The sequence below is a fragment of the Nannobrachium achirus genome (assembly GCF_963921795.1).
Source record: "Nannobrachium achirus genome assembly, chromosome: 16".
In the NCBI taxonomy this organism is placed as follows: Eukaryota; Metazoa; Chordata; class Actinopteri; order Myctophiformes; family Myctophidae; genus Nannobrachium; species Nannobrachium achirus.
The window spans coordinates 35,630,186-35,646,270 of NC_137823.1; the positions used below are offsets into that span (position 1 = coordinate 35,630,186).

General features: G+C 44.6%; 1 protein-coding gene across 2 annotated transcripts in view; it reads left to right on the top strand.

Moving 5' to 3' along the window:
- gzf1 (GDNF-inducible zinc finger protein 1) overlaps window positions 1-16,015 on the top strand; it is a 29,524-nt gene extending 13,509 nt beyond the window's left edge. Inside the window, exons 1-8 of one of the 2 annotated variants that reach the window (XM_080745144.1) lie at window positions 9,071-9,115; window positions 10,395-11,548; window positions 12,018-12,201; window positions 12,746-12,915; window positions 13,074-13,168; window positions 13,923-14,090; window positions 14,498-14,655; window positions 15,040-16,015. In XM_080745144.1, the coding sequence (XP_080601270.1) occupies window positions 10,407-11,548; window positions 12,018-12,201; window positions 12,746-12,915; window positions 13,074-13,168; window positions 13,923-14,090; window positions 14,498-14,655; window positions 15,040-15,831 (2,709 nt within the window). In that variant the 5' untranslated portion in view covers window positions 9,071-9,115; window positions 10,395-10,406 and the 3' untranslated portion in view covers window positions 15,832-16,015. Of the gene's footprint in view, window positions 1-9,070; window positions 9,116-10,394; window positions 11,549-12,017; window positions 12,202-12,745; window positions 12,916-13,073; window positions 13,169-13,922; window positions 14,091-14,497; window positions 14,656-15,039 lie in introns of those variants that run through there. The other variant, XM_080745145.1, reaches the window with a different exon arrangement.
- Window positions 16,016-16,085: the final 70 nt, after the last annotated feature.

Sequence of the window (16,085 nt, forward strand, 5' to 3'; positions counted from 1 at the left end):
CCAGTGTGGAGATATCACCCCCCACCTGGTCCTCTGTCTCTACCCCATGGCCTCTTCCTAGCTGGGCTTACTAGATGTCTGAACCACATCAACTGGCTCCTTTCTACACAAAGGATCGGCAGCTCTCAAGGATGACTGTCTTTCTCACCCTCTCGATAAGGGAGATGCCAGTTACCCCCCTGACAAAAACAAATTTGGCCACTTGCATTTACAAAAAAGTTAAGTACAGTACGGTAGCAACTACTGGAAAAATCGAACCTCTGTTCGAAGTGGAGCTGTGTGTGTGTGTGTGTGTGTGTGTGTGTGTGTGTGTGTGTGTGTGTGTGTGTGTGTGTGTGTGTGTGTGTGTGTGTGTGTGTGTGTAGCACCTCTCTGGTCACCCAGGATCATGTGTACCGATTTTTGTGACATTTGAAGAAAATATGTAGGAAAAGGTGCAAAAAGTGTGTTTTGGAGAAAATTCAAGATGGCGGAAAATCTATCCTGGCGCAAATGGGCGTCTTGACCCAAGGAATCCAGGGAAAAAAGAATTTTAATTTTCCGATCTACGGTTCAAGAGTTACGGGGCAAAAACGCAAAGTGGGCCGTTATAGCGCCACCATGAGGCCGAGTGATGTATTTTTTTTTGGATTCATTCTTAACACCTTCTAAGCCAAGGGGAGCCCCTTAATGTTAAAACCGTACTATATCGCACATCCCCCCAGGGACTCTCAGCCACGTCGCACATTCCCGGACTTTGTCTTTAAAACCGGAATAAAAGCTTTTGATCCGAAAATCGGCGATCGTCTAACCTTCCCTAGTCACCACTCGTGCACTGATGGCTCATGCAGACCGTGCATGAAGCAGAGGTGACGTCAGCGCCTCTCCTTCTCCAAGGCACCTTCCACCCATCCGTTTACTGTCTACACACTCGAGCTCCTCCTGCAGCCATGCTTGGGGCTATGCTAGCGAAACTTTTCAGGTCTGTTCTTCAGTCACACATGGACTATTTGCGGGGACATTTACGTGAAAGGATCGCGCACGCGAAACGCACGGGGACATCGACGATCGGCCAAAACCCCCATTCTATCCCAACGGAGATCGAGAAAATCATGGTGAGTTACTGGCCTGGGGGGGAAAAAAAAAGAAAAAACAGCGGCGCTGTTCAAGATGGAGGGGCTGCGGGGTCATGTTTATAAACATAATATTATGTCTCAGATCACAATACAATAATAGAAATTTCACGGCTAATCTACCAACCCCCATTCTATTTCGGACTGCAACGTGTTAAAATCATTATGAATCTCCTCTCCGAGGTTTGAAACTGTAGCTCCTATGGTTTACGAGAGAAAAATACTTGAATGTGAGTTTTTGCAATTCCCATTATAAGTCAATGGGGAAAATTAATTCACTAATAAATTAATATCAATTAAACTATAGAACCTTTCTCTTAGCAAGTTACTAGCAGACGATTCCCGAGTAAGCCGGTCGATTTGACATATGGCGCGAGTGTGTGGTGCAAAAACTGTGGGAGGAGTAGCTACATACAGACAGACAGACAGACACGGACACACACACGGCCACGTATAGGGAGCTTGTGTTCCACACAGCTCCAAAAAATATGCTGTTGGCGAATAGAATATGCCAAACTTTATGTACATGTACATTTGAGGATGCTCTTTTCTTTTCTCGTAGCTCTTTTGCCTTTTGCACTCTCTTTCTTTTCTCATCTTTCTACGTCTTATTATTATTACCCTTTTTAGATTATTGTCTCCACCAGCCGAAGGCAGGGGGAGAGTATGTTTTCGCCCCTGTCCATGCGTGCGTCCGTCCGTCCGTCCGTCCTCTGAGTTTGTGTACAGATAATCTCCGGCGCCAAACTGAGCACACACACTCCCTGGATGCCAATTCAGAACCTCTGCCCCACATTTTTCAAATGGCCCTGTTCTAGCGCCACCATGAGGCCGATGTTTGCAAAACACATTTCTGTACACTACTCCTACAGATTTTGTCCAAAAATCCTACAAATCGGTAGACAGTATCTCTACAGTCATGTGATCATCATGGATACGTCCGATTTTCCACATTCCATCCTGATTGGCTACAATTGGCTTCCAAAGTTTGCAGGATTGCTCCGTTTTGAACAAAATGCCTCAAATCATGAACACAGCGTGCAATCTTGGTGAAATTGGGCGTGCACGTTCCCACTAGGTAGAGGAAGAAATGCCACTTCAAATTTCTCAAATCAGCCTCATGGTGGCGCTATAACAGGGAAATTTGTGTGGCCTGGTGGAGACCTGTGCTCGGAAGAGCACTGCTTCTAGTTATTATTTTGTAGATGTGGTATATTGTTTGCTGTTATTTTAGAAATACCACTGCATTGTCTGAAGGATGCCAAACAAAAACTAGTTTTACTCTTATGTACCTGTACAAAAGACGTAACAATAAAGTGCAACCTTGAACCTTGTATCAACGATCTTGTTCTTTCCGTCATGGCCTACATTTCATAGGTGAGTGATGAGGATTTACTGGTACATTGTAAGCTTTGCCTTCTGGCTCAGCTCTCTTTTCGTCACAATGATATGATACAGCCAATGGAATACCACTCATGCAGCTCGGATTCTCCGGCTTTCCATCCTCCCCTCACTTGAGAACTAGACCCTAAGATCTATTAACTCTTTCACTTTTTCATACCCTACCTGGAATGAAGGTAGGTTGCCACCTCATGTGGAGAAAAGATGGACGTCCCCTGCTGCATGTCCTACATCTTCTCCACCCTGGTGATGCAATGAATTTGAAGTGCTTTACTGCAAGACAAAACAACTTGGAATTACAAGTGTAACAAAAACAGATTTTGTATTATAGGTTACTTTGGATTTTTAAGTAATGATTGGTTTGTCGCAAACAAGACAACACAAAGATAACATTGACTGTGTCCATCCCAAACAAATGGAAACCATCAACAGCAAGCATTCCCCAGTAGCCCAAATTGCTTTGTTTCCGTAGCAGCTGTTCAGGCACTCACTCTCTCTGTGTGGAGCCAGTAATCTTTCTTTCTCTACTTCTACTGCTTTCAGCATTGAACCTTTTAAACCCAATATATTTCATTGACTGGAGTCTCCTATGGGTCTATAATAGGCCCCCTCCTTTTTTTCTCTACACCACATCTCTGAGACTCTCTAGTCTAAATCAATTAGTCTAATTAAACATTTAAGGACTATGTTATACCTCGACATACAACGGTATCGACTAGAAATGGAGAAAATAGATCCAAACTCAGCCCTTGAGCTTGTTTGCTATTTTTTGTTGCTGTATTTAGACAGAAGGAAAAAACTGTTTAATCAATTATTTTGTATAATCTATTAAATTGATTAGTTTCATTAACTGTTGCACCCGACTGGACTGGCATATTTGGTAGATCAAATGCTTCAAATACAGCCATTCACCTCGCAGCCACGTCTTTGCTTATTCATTGATCATCAGAAGCAGTTTGCTGCAGCTTATCCATCTTCAGCCTGCTTGTAAGGTTGAGTTTTTCAGACTTGTCATTGAAAGTGATTTTGTCTTCATTGAGAGAGAAGGGCAGAAGAGTAGTAGCCAGCTGCTGTTGGAAAAGCCAAACCGTTTACATTTTTGTATTTACTGTATACCTAATGACTGTGTCAATGAAGGCCTTTAATTCTTGCTTTGCCTTGTCTGCATCAAGTGGAGAGAGATGCCACTATTCCTTCTGCAGATTCATTGGGATTCTCCATTTTGTTCATCACGCCACTTTCACATTATAAAGAAACAAACTGTAAGGGGAAAAATTGTAGTTTCTTTTGTTTGAGGCATTAGTTTAAGCAGAAAAAATGTCTTTCTGATTTTCAACACATCCAGTGCCTTTGGTGCAAGAACATCTTTTACTAATGCCTCAGATTTTGTTCCCCCACAATAAATGTACTTGACAATTGTGTCGAGTCACAGTGTAATATACATGTGTCAACTGTGCAGAGTGTTAAGCCGGCATCATAGTCGCCTGGGCGGTGGAAGGCTTTACACCGCGGTGTAGTCTTTTCGAGTCTTTTTGAGTCATGAAACTACAACGTTACATCATTCCTCGCGGTGGAGAGCTTTCCACCGCGAGCCCCAACACATCTCTCTGTTTTTACTATCAGACAGACAGGCTCTACACCTCGTTCACTGATTGGTCAATCTAGACTAGTCAGTCACGGTGAATAGGACTCCACGTGGCGTACTATGATGTCCTGCACTTATTTTCTGACTTGCGGTGGAAAGCTTTCCACCCAAAATTTGCGGTGGAGAGGTCTCCACCGTACACTCTGATACGGGCTTTACCTAGATAGATACCTTTATTATCCCAAGGGGGAAAATCAGTAAAAACCTGTAGAGGAGCAGTCATTAACCACTTAAACGTTAGACCGAGGTCCCCCAGTTAGTTTTGCCACAAATTGCCGATCTACAATCAAACATCACAAACGTAAAAGAGAGGAATGCCAAACTGGACCTGTTGAAAAGACAGATGAGGGTGGGGCCAAAGCTCCACTCCAGAACATAGAGGTATTGGGGTCACCAAAATCAGTTTTCCGCCTCTTCTAATTTCAGTCTTCCGTTATTATTCATGCTGTAGGCATTATACTAAAAACGTGTTTCAATAGATGTATTCATTTTCTCATGCTAAGTTTGCTAACTGTATTTCATTCCGTAGTCACTTTGACATTAGCTATTAGTCACAAGACTTTTTAAGAAGCAGCTGCTGATGTGCTGTCCTGTCCTGTTTATATCTATGTATTCCGATCGCCAAAATAAGCCTGGGTTTCCGAGGCTAATATCTATGCAAATACTCTTGATTCTCATGAGCAAATGTGATTACAGATAAGCACAGCTCAGGCAGATAGATGTGCTATGATGAGATACATATTTAATATAGACATTTAATGCAAATGAATGTAATTACAATTACTGTGTGTGTGTGTGTGTGTGTGTGTGTGTGTGTGTGTGTGTGTGTGTGTGTGTGTGTGTTGTATCTAGGTGTTCATGCAGGTGTGTATGTGTGTGCATGAAGAAAAAAATGGTGTGTTGAGTGTGTGCATGGTGTATCTGTGTGTGCCTGCAGGTGTGTACTGTACTGCATGTGTGCATGAAGAGTGTGTGTGTGTGTGTGTGTGTGTGTGTGTGTGTGTGTGTGTGTGTGTGTGTGTGTGTGTGTGTGTGTGCGCGCGCGCGTGTGCGCGCGCGCGTGCGTGCGTGCGTGCATGCGTGCGTGTGTGTGTGTTAGGGGTGGTATGGGGGGTCATGTGAACACAGTGTTCCAGGTCAATGCTGTAAAAAGGCACAGCCTCCAGACCAGAGAGGTATGAGTCACCGGAACAGAGCAGATTGCTAGCTTGCAGAATTCATTAAGACACGTGTAAGGTATATGGATTTCCTCTGTCAAAAAAGAAAAAAGGAAAAGAAAAAGAAACCTTGGCAGTTGTACCATGGCTCCCTGCCGTCCCTGGTGAATCGTCAAGTAGCTTTCCATACATCCTTAGAATGACAGAGCACATTCTAGTGTGGCTGATTTATGTTGGCCTGAATATACATGAGGAAATGTAACCCAAGGCATCTTGGCAGCACTTTTCAAAAACAGTCCCATTCAACTATACAGCACCGTTTATAAAACTATAGGTCTGGAGATTAGTAGGAGCTATAGCCTATTTTCGTCCATGCCTTACCCTCTTATAACCTCTTTTCTTTATTTTTTTCCCCCATTTTGACAATTTTACTTGAAATAGCCGATGTACGATCTACATCGAAATGTGATCTTGTAGATCAGCTATTTGAAATATTTAGCCTATAAATGTTTTTCAAAATAGTAAAAAATGGCAAAAGAGCTTATAGGGATGGGTAAGGCATGGACGAAACACACATATGCAGTTATGCACGCACGCACGCACACACACACTCACGCACACGCGCACGCGCACGCACACACACACACACACACACACACACACACACACACACACACACACACACACACACACACACACGTGCACGCTTTGATCTCCTATACAGGCTGAATTCGGTCGTTGCCTTGTTTTACCAATAGGCTCAATCGGACCATAAAAGGTATAAAAGATATTATTCTTCTTACCATGGGTTAATTACAACTCTTAAATCGCCATGTAGGTGTTTGCAGTGTTATAGATGTTTTGCGATGTGAGAAACAATTTTCAGCATCTTCCTGTGGCTTTTTATCATTTATAGCCACTATAGTGGTGCCACCTAGTGGACATGAGAAAAAATACACACTACAGAGTACAGATATCAGGAATGGAATGCAAGAGGTACCGTATTATTACAGCATCTCTGACTGCAATGTCTCTGCTAAATATTTGGCCGTAATATTTGGCTCTTGTGGGGGTCCCTGGGACTCCCTGGCATATATTTTCAAATGGGGGTCCGCGGGCTAATACGTGTAAATATTGAGGTCCTTGACATGAAAAAGTTTGAGAACCACGCACTGATATAAACTGACAGGGTTGTTTTGTTACGGGGTCCCTAGGCTACGGCGCGGGTAAAAGCATCCGTGAAACCGTTCACTGATGTGAGAGCCGAAATCAGCCACTCAGCGGAACCAGACGGAAGAAGACGAAAAGACCCGAGCAGGAAATACCTTCCTTCCGCTGTAAAGAACGCACTAGGCGCAGCAGTGATGAGGCACATCCCATAGCCTGGATGGACCGTCGGCAGCGCCGTGATTGGCTTATTGGTTTTCAAGCAGACTATGTTGTCGAGCTATCTAATCCATTGGTTCTCAAAGTGGGGTCCGGGGACGGTGGTGGACGCCCAGGCCAGGGGTCCTTGAGGGAGTTCCAGGGGGTCCCTAGCTAAATGATAGTCAGGAACCAAATGGTCAAATGGACCCTTATGGGTCTGTAACTCTGAGAGAGTACACATTTGTACACTCATGCGGAGTTAAATGAACAATTGCTTTTACAATCTCAGAGGGTCTCAGAGATAAAAATGCCATTGAATGGAGGTCCGTAGCCTAATGCATGTCAAACCTGGGGGTCCGAGACATTAACCCCAGGGCTCCACTGGCTGCGTTGCGTTGCTCTGCGTCTTGACGGCGTCATTGACGCAGACACGTTGCCGTCCGACTGGCTCCACTGAACGTGAATGTGTTGATATTTCAATCAAAGATCATAGGATATTCGCATTATCAACTGTAGTGTTATATATGCCTAATTATAATAATTTATGCTGTGTAAAGTGCCAGAAAAAAATAGCAGATATACAAGCTCACAACATGTCGAGTGCATGAATCTGTCATCATGCTGTTGTGACTGTGTCTGAGCTTGTAGATTGGCTATTTTCGGTACACCAGTCTAGCGCAGCCACGATAATGTATAGCCTAAAAATCTGTGTTCAAACTCAGTCACTCACTGCTGGCCTGTTTTTAGGAGGAAGAATTGAGAAAGTTGTTGCCTGTTGTGAACTTGTGATTAGCCTATATCAAGTGGGAAGACCACTGTAATTACATAAAAAAATATGCAAGGAGTTTTGGGACATCTAGTCACCCTTGTGAATGACGTGAATGGATATCCAACAGCAGAAAGGCACGTACGGTATATAGGCTACATTTAATATGCAATGCAATTACATTTAATCATAATTTATACATGACTGGACGTTGTGGACGCCGTCAAAAAATTGAACCGGGGCAATTTTCGAGTTTGGACGCCGGCACCGGAGCGTCCGACGTTGACGTTACCGTCGGCAGTGGAGCTCCCTTCATTGATTAAAACGGGAGCGTTCCCAACGTTGACGTTGACGCGACGCTCGACGCGCCCGGTGGAGCCGGGGGGTTAAATGGTTCAGAATCACTGCTATAGCTGTAAACATCTTCTCTTACCCTATCTTTTCAAAATGGGGGTCTGTGGGCTAATAAGTGTTAATTTGGGGGTCCTTGACATGAAAAAGTTTGGGGAACACCAGTGGTCTATTTGATAAATAGGATGACTACAATGACAGTTTTGTTGTTCCATTTTATATGCTTAATTATTTATTTATTACATATTTAAGAGGTTGTCTCTTAGACCATTATTTCACCCCATAACTGGTAATGTTGCAGGCCGCAGAACAGGATTACAAACCATTTAAAATGTGTAGGTTGAGGTTCCATCAGTTTGTAGGCCTATAGTGAACAAAAAAGTTATCAGAAATATCTGCAGATTAACGAGGACAGATTTGGACAAAACACAAATGTTTATCTCCTCATGTCAGTGCAGCTGACCACTGCAGTAGTTCTCAAACTTTCTCATGTCAAGGACCCCCAAATTGACACTTATTAGCCCGCGGACCCCCATTTGAAAAGATACGCCAAGGCAGTGATTCTCAACCATTTTCCAAGGAAACCCCAGTTTGACATGCATTCAACTGATTTTGACCCAGGAACCACCATCCCGACTACACATAAACTGGGGACCACCACTATTGTGTCTGTGGGTCCATCAAAGACCCACCTGACACAATAGTAGGCCTATCAGTTTTCAAAGCATTTCTGTTGTATACAGGCACATTTGAATGCATCAACTATTTACAAGAGTATTTTTTACGTGGACCAGGCAGGACAGCCCAAGAAGTCCTCTGTCCAAATATCGTCTATTTTCACAATGTTCTTGCTTTGACAGTTTGGTATTAAAACGGTCTTGAAAGTCCAAAAATTGTCACTTTATAAATGTGAAGATACCCTGTATACACTTATACTGTTTGTTGGTTTGTTTACCATTGAGTGGGAATTATTTTTTTACATTAGGCTAATCATCTGGGGACCCCACAAAATAATTTGGGGACCCCACTTTGGGGTCCCGAGTCCCGACCCCAAGTTTGAGAACCACTGCCCTAGAGGGTCCATTTGGTTCCTAACTATTATTTAGCTGGGGAGTGGGGACCCCCTGGAACTCCCTCAAGGACCCCTGGTGGGGTCCCCGAACCCCACTTTGAGAACCAGTGACTTAACTGCACTTTGTCAGCCGTTGCCAGACAACCACCCAACCAATCGCAGCCTTCGCAGGGCGCTCGTTCCTCCGGGCTATGGGGTGTACACTCTACCTTTGTGGAGGGCTTCCATTTTAGCGAGCTTACGGTAAGAAAGGTTGTTTGATGATTTGTAACGTTGGCAGACCGTGGAGGACGCTCATTCATGAATCCTTCAGCGTGTTGTTGTCCCTTAAAAGCTGGATTGCTTAAAAGCGACGTGTTCTTTTCATAGATCATGTTAATAACAGGCCCATATTGTGTCTGCAGGGCTAACGTTAGCTTCTCAGGGCTAGCAGCTAGCACTGATAATATATCCAAGTGAATGTTACTTTGTCACAACTAGGAGATATGTCATTAACGTCAATGAGGACCAAAGTGATTTAAACATGGAGCTTACATAATTTAGAAGAGCGTTAACAAACTTAGCAAGGCAGATAATCTCGAATGTTACCACTGTTTACCTGGCTGTGCGTGTTTGCAGCAGCAGAACTGTCTCAATAACATCCCACTGATCCCGGACCCAGCGTGTCTGTCACCAACCCGATAAGGGGACTGATCATAATTCCGACCTCTCAATAGTCCGACCAGGTTAACAACGGCTGATATATTCCACAGTTCACAATCCACACACATTACCAGTGCTGTAAAGTAACTAAGTACATTTACTCCAGTACTGTACTTGAGTACAATTTTGAGGTATTTGTTCTTTACTTGAGTATTTACAATTTTCAGTGCTTTTAAAAATAACCACTTAAGCATTATAATATAATTCGTTTTTTTGTGCCCGAAATGTAGACCTAATAGGCTATATACATTTCGGCCTTTTGAAAATATCATATCTACAAGCTCACAATGCGTCGTGAAGCGACGTATAATGCTGAAGTGGTTAATTTCCATACATTTTCATACGTTTGAAAACTTGAAATCAAATGGGACAGGACACAATGAGTACTTTTACTTTTGGTACATTTTGATGCCAATACTTTTTACTCAAGTAGGTCTACATTTTTTATTCTGGACTTATACTTGTAACAGAGTAATTCTGAAGTATTATACAGTACTTTGAACTTAAATAAAACATTTGAGTACTTTTTCCACGACACACTGCATGTATTCATAAGTATTACGCAGACAACAATCGAGACATTTTTCGTTTCAATACCGGTATTTGACCAATTACACCTTTTCTGCCAGAACTTGAATATATATGATTTGATGAGATGACCTGATGTCTCTGCAATTAATTATTGGAGTACACACACACACACACACACACACACACACACACACACACACAAAACCACTACAAATTACAGTAGAATGCCATCTAAATTCATTGAGTCATTAATAAAGTTAATCCCCTTTGTTGTTGTTTTTCTCTGCAGCTCTGACAAAACATGGATGACGGAGTAGTACAGCTGTCTTCTAAGAGTCACCATGAGAACATTCTGGGCTCCCTTCATCAGCTGAGGCTGCAAGGACAGCTGAGCGATGTAACCGTGCTGGTAGATTACCAGGGAGAGGCGGAGGAGTTTCCGGCCCACCAATTGATGCTCGCTGCATCCAGTGGCTACTTCAAGAAGATTCTCCTCTCCCAAGATGCTGCCCCCAACAAGCTAATCCTCTCGAACATGAAAACTGCAGACTTTTCCACATTTTTGGAGTTTGTGTACACTGGCAAAGTGGTGGTGGCCAAAGACAAGATCAGCGACGTCCGCGAAGTGGCGGAGATGTTGGACTGCGGTGATCTTTCGGATGTTTGCAGAGCAGCCTTGGACGCCGGACAATCGGAGGAGCCTACAGCATCTGTAGATGAGGAAAAATCTGTGCTGGAGGGTATGGACTCAGAGACGGTGCCGAAGACCAGGACAAAGAGACCGCCTAGACGGGCCGCCCGGAAGCGGCAGCTCTCACCTAAGAGCTCGAAGAGAGGGGAGGGCAGCTCTAAAAGGTCAAAGGTGAGAAAGGCGGCCACGGGTGGCGATGAATCCACACGTGGCGTGGAAGAAGGAACAACACGGCTCAGCAGCAGGCTGGCTGGTCGAAAGGTCCCTGTGAGGGCCTTAAAGCGTAAAACCGACGACGGGTCCGCCGAAGAGGGCTTGGAGAAGAACGCCGACGTGGACACTGCTGTTGAAAAGACTGATGAGGTTGAGGACGAAGCTCCACTCCAGGAGGACAAGGGCAAGATTTCACTGGAACTGCCTGCCTCTGAGGATGAATTTGATGAGCCAGGGGAGATGCCAGAGGAAGACACTGAAGACTCTGAAGACCCAACCTTGGAGAAAGGAGACGAAGAGGACGGAGAGAGGCCGACTCTGAAGTACCCGACCCTGGAGAAAGACGACGAAGAGGACGGAGAGAGGTCGCCTCTGAAGTACCCGACCTTGGAGAAAGACGACGAAGAGGACGGACAGAGGTTGACTCTGAAGCAACCGACGGACGGACCGAGGTACAGAGGAATTTCCAAGGCCAATTTTAAGTGTGAGAAATGCCAGCGGACGTTCCACTACGAGAGAAGCTACTTGAAGCACATCAGGTGGGACATAATCATGGTTTTCTAAACTAAAGAGATGTTTCTTCTGAATGTTTGAGACTGACATCACATATATAGTAGCAACATATGCTGTACTGTATATTCTGCTGTATATGGCATGTTTACCTTTTTATAATGCTCATCAAATATACACTTTAAGTTGCATTCATAATGGTTTTCAAATGTTATTATGTTATATATATATGTTCCAAGTTCAACCCATATTAATCTACAGTTAGATGGTGCAACAATTTCTGATTTTAACGATGCAATCATGTCAAATAAACACCATATGTCTCTACAATATTATAGCACATTTGTAATACTTAATGCACCTTGTGTAATTCTATATAATAATAATAAAACAAAATAAAATAATAGAGCACAATACATAATTTCCTTCACTATGTGATGCATTCGGAAAGATGTGTCACTGACTGACGTCTGTTTTCCTGTCACTGGTTCCCACCAGCACATACCATGGAGTGAAAGCAGAAGTCATATATCGCTGTGAGACCTGCCTGCAGACCTTTCGCAACCGCGGCAACCTGAAGATCCACGAGAAACACGTGCACAGTGACGAGCGGCTGTTCAACTGCCAAGTTTGTACCAAGACCTTCAAACGCAAGAAGGACGTCATCCGCCATCAGCGGCAGGTGAAGAGGATTATGCCATAACCAGCCAAAATGAGTGGCTTATTTCACCTGTGTCAGGGGTTTTCAACAGGGGGTCCGGGATCCCTAGGGGGTCCTCAGTGTTACTACAGGGGCTCCTCCAAATCTTCCAATCCTTTTTATATTAACAACTTGAACTATAGTGTCCATATTCTGATAACTGTAGCCAAAAATAGCAGATCTACATGCTCACTACGCCTCGCAGCGCTTGTAGATCGGCTATTTTCAGCAAAGAGGTTTGGTGTAGAGGGGAAAAAGAGCAGACTAAGTACAGAGTAAAAGGTCAAGTTTATTACGTAATGACGGCTCGAGTGGTTAAATATCTGAAAACAAACTATATGGAATCTATGAACAGGTTGTGGGAGTCCCTGCTTCATCTCTCTCTCAACTAAAGGGTCCTTGGCCTGAAAACATTAAAAGACCCCCGTCCTATGTGATCGTGTTCTTTGACCTCTTCATGAGACCAGTTTCTACCTGCTCGCTTTTCACGTTTTCCGGTTTTTTCTTGTGTCATTGGAACCCCCAGGTGCACGAAGGGGGCAGTCAGCGTCACATCTGCCCTCTCTGTGGGAAGGCACTCAGCTCTAAAACCGCCCTGCTGTTGCACGAGAGAACGCACACCGGCGCCAAGCCCTTCGAGTGCACCATTTGCAATGCCAAGTTCACACAGAGCTCTGCCCTCAAGATGCACCACAGGTAGAGCTACTGGCCAGTTGCACACTTTGGTGTTGATGAGCCACTCGGTAAAAGTCAAATGTATTTTCTTTTGCTTGCAGACAAGGACTGACATTTACTCCCCCCCCCCCCCCCCCCCCCTGCACCTTTCTTTTTGTTTTGTCATTTTTAATGTTCAGGACTCACACGGGAGAGAAGCCGTTTGCCTGTGACCAGTGCAACGCCAGGTTCACCCAGAAGCACATGCTGTCTTATCACAAGAGATCCCACACGGGTGAGAGATGTCGCAAATGACGATCATTCTGTTTGCGTGGTTCTTTTTTGTCAGGGTTTGATATTGATTTACAAACCGAACTGAACCGATAACACAAGCACAGACATGTTGAGTGTTTACATTGGTTTCAGATTTCATCAGCTTCAAATTCATAATGTTGCCATAGTTGGCACAGTATTCATTTTCTTTTACCTTACATCTGGGCTCACACTACAGGATAATCAGGGAAATGTTCACAGGGCATCACAGCGGCGTTCCCCGTTTAGAGGCTGTACGGAAACCATTATCTGCCCAGATGATCCTGTTGTGTGAGTGGTTCATAGATCCAATCTTAAGCCTTCGGATTTGCTCACAGACCCATCCCTGATAATTATCAAATATGTTTGATATTTATCTTGGAGCGGAGAGCTGCTTCTGGGAATCATTTGAAACACATCTGGTAGAGTGGAGAATGAGTAAATGCCACTGCACGGCACACTCATGAGTCTTGAGTTTTCACATGAGTCTGTTTTCACATTCGGCTCCACCGCACGGAATAAAAGTTATTTTTGGCAGTCATGTCCTAGTCAACGTATACAGACGTCAAATGTCCCCACCACACCTCTGTGATGGGGAGGAGCCCTCTTTGAACTGGTCTTTATCAACAGACGACTGTCGCCATGCTCATGAAGACAAAGCTATCTACACGGTACACACAGCGCCATACTGGACGTCATCACATTGTTCTCGTTTGTGTTTTTGTCTGGTGTCCTAGGAGAGAGGCCCTTCATGTGTGATATCTGCGGGAAAAGCTTTGCGTCCAAGGAGTACCTGAGGCACCACTCCAACATCCACACCGGCTCCAAGCCATACAAGTGTGAAAAGTGTGGCCAAGGCTTTGCTCAGAGAAACTCTCTCCATCAGCATCTAAAGATACACACAGGTAACCACGGCTCTGCAAGAGGCTGGCCGCCTATAGATGATCTGTGTGCATGTCTGTCACACAAGACCAAAGCACCTCCACTAATCTTTTTCACGAATGTTTCATACTTTGTGAACAATTAAACTTTCATTTTATCATAGAAAAAAGGGTCTGGGATCGCATTACACCCTGCCCAAACTTTGAATGATATGTCGTAGACGACTTGATGTCCAAGATCCACATTTCTGTGTGGGTCCCAAGACTGTTAATACAGACAAACCCTGTTCTAAAATCCACCTGCACGTGCAGGAAATAGGAGCATACGTGTTGTCATTTGTATCGAGTCATGTCCGTTTCCTGACTTTTGTTGTTGTCACTGTTGTCTCCATATCCCATTCTTGTGTGCATCCACTCTCTGGCATTGGTAGGCGAGCGTCCGTACGCCTGTAAGACATGTGAGAAGAGGTTTACCCAGCTCAACGCCCTCCAGAGGCACCAGCGCATCCATACAGGGGAGAAGCCCTACATGTGTGGCCTTTGTAACCGCACCTTCACAGACAAGTCCACAGTTCGCAGGCACACCATGGTGAGATACTGTATATCGTTGTTGTCGGGTGGAAACCTTGTATATCCAAAACCGTTCGTTTTGTATTTATCATTTTAGAAAATTAACTAAACTACAAAATTAACGAAACAGATCTACAAGCACACAACGCCTCGCACCGCGAGGCGTTGTGTGCTTGTAGATCGGCTGTTTTCACTACTTTTGTGTGACGGCCTTGTATGAAGAAGCAGGGCTTTACTTTGCGAAAAAAGTACAAATTTGAAACTTGGAGATATGAGGTTTCTGCCCGACAGTGTCGATATATTTGGGGCTGTTATTGCCCTTTAAGAAACCAGTAGTTATTCATTGATAATGTTCCCAACATTTGACATGATAATATAACATTAGTGTTTTGTAACTTCCCAGACGCATGACACAGACGCCCCCTGGAAGAATTACCTGGTGGTGCTGGAAGGAAATATCGAGGACAAGAAACCCCAAGATTCTCCCAAGGAGAAATCAGAAAAAACTGAAGCAGGGGAGAATGCGAGCAGTGCTGGAAGCGATGGTGCTGGTGGTGGCAGCAGCAGCAGTGGTGGTATTGTTACTGGTGTAACCTCTGCCCAGAACATAGTGGTGCCGGCAGAGCCAGTCACGTTGTCGGCCAACTGGGCCAGTCACAGTGGCCTGGGTGGCATCATTGTCATCCACGGCGAGGTCCCACCAGGGACACAGTTCCAGCCCATCGTGACCACTGACGGCACAGGGGCTAATGTGATTTCCCTAGATGGTTCGTCCATCTCTGTACCTTTCTCTATACCCGTCTGCATGGCTCACCCTCTCCCTGTGTCCTCCGCTGCCGCCACGTCTTCTCCCTCTCTGTCCGTTCCCGTCTCCCTTTCCGCCCCTGTCTCTGAAACCATGCTGGCTTCGGTTTCAGAGACCCCCGCCGCGGTCCTGGAAGCCGCCGTGTCGCAGACCATTTTGGCCCCGGTTCCCGAGGCGGACACGTTGGACACCGACATTCAGACTGTGGTCATCACCGAGAAGGAGTGTGCTGCGGAACAGCCGGCCACTACAGATGAGCAACAGCCAGCCACCACTGATGAGCAACAAAGGACAGCAGAACAAGTGAAATCTGAGGAAACGCCAGAAGTAGTCCCCACTGAAAACGCTGAGGAAACGCCAGAAGTAGTCCCCACTGAAAACGCTGAGTAGGAGAGACTCTTCATCTTATCAGCAATTGTCTCTTGTACCTGGTTATGACTGAGACTTTAGAAATGTTCATTCATTTTAATAAGCCTCGAGTAAAACGCTATCATTCAATTTTGGCTCATCAGACTGGCCGCATAATCTGCCAGTAGTCTCTATGTACTGCAATTACTTTAATATATCTAATGAGCTGCACATAGCATGGAATTGCTGTACAATAAAGGTTATTTAAAGTAAATGGATATCCAGTATGTCATAAC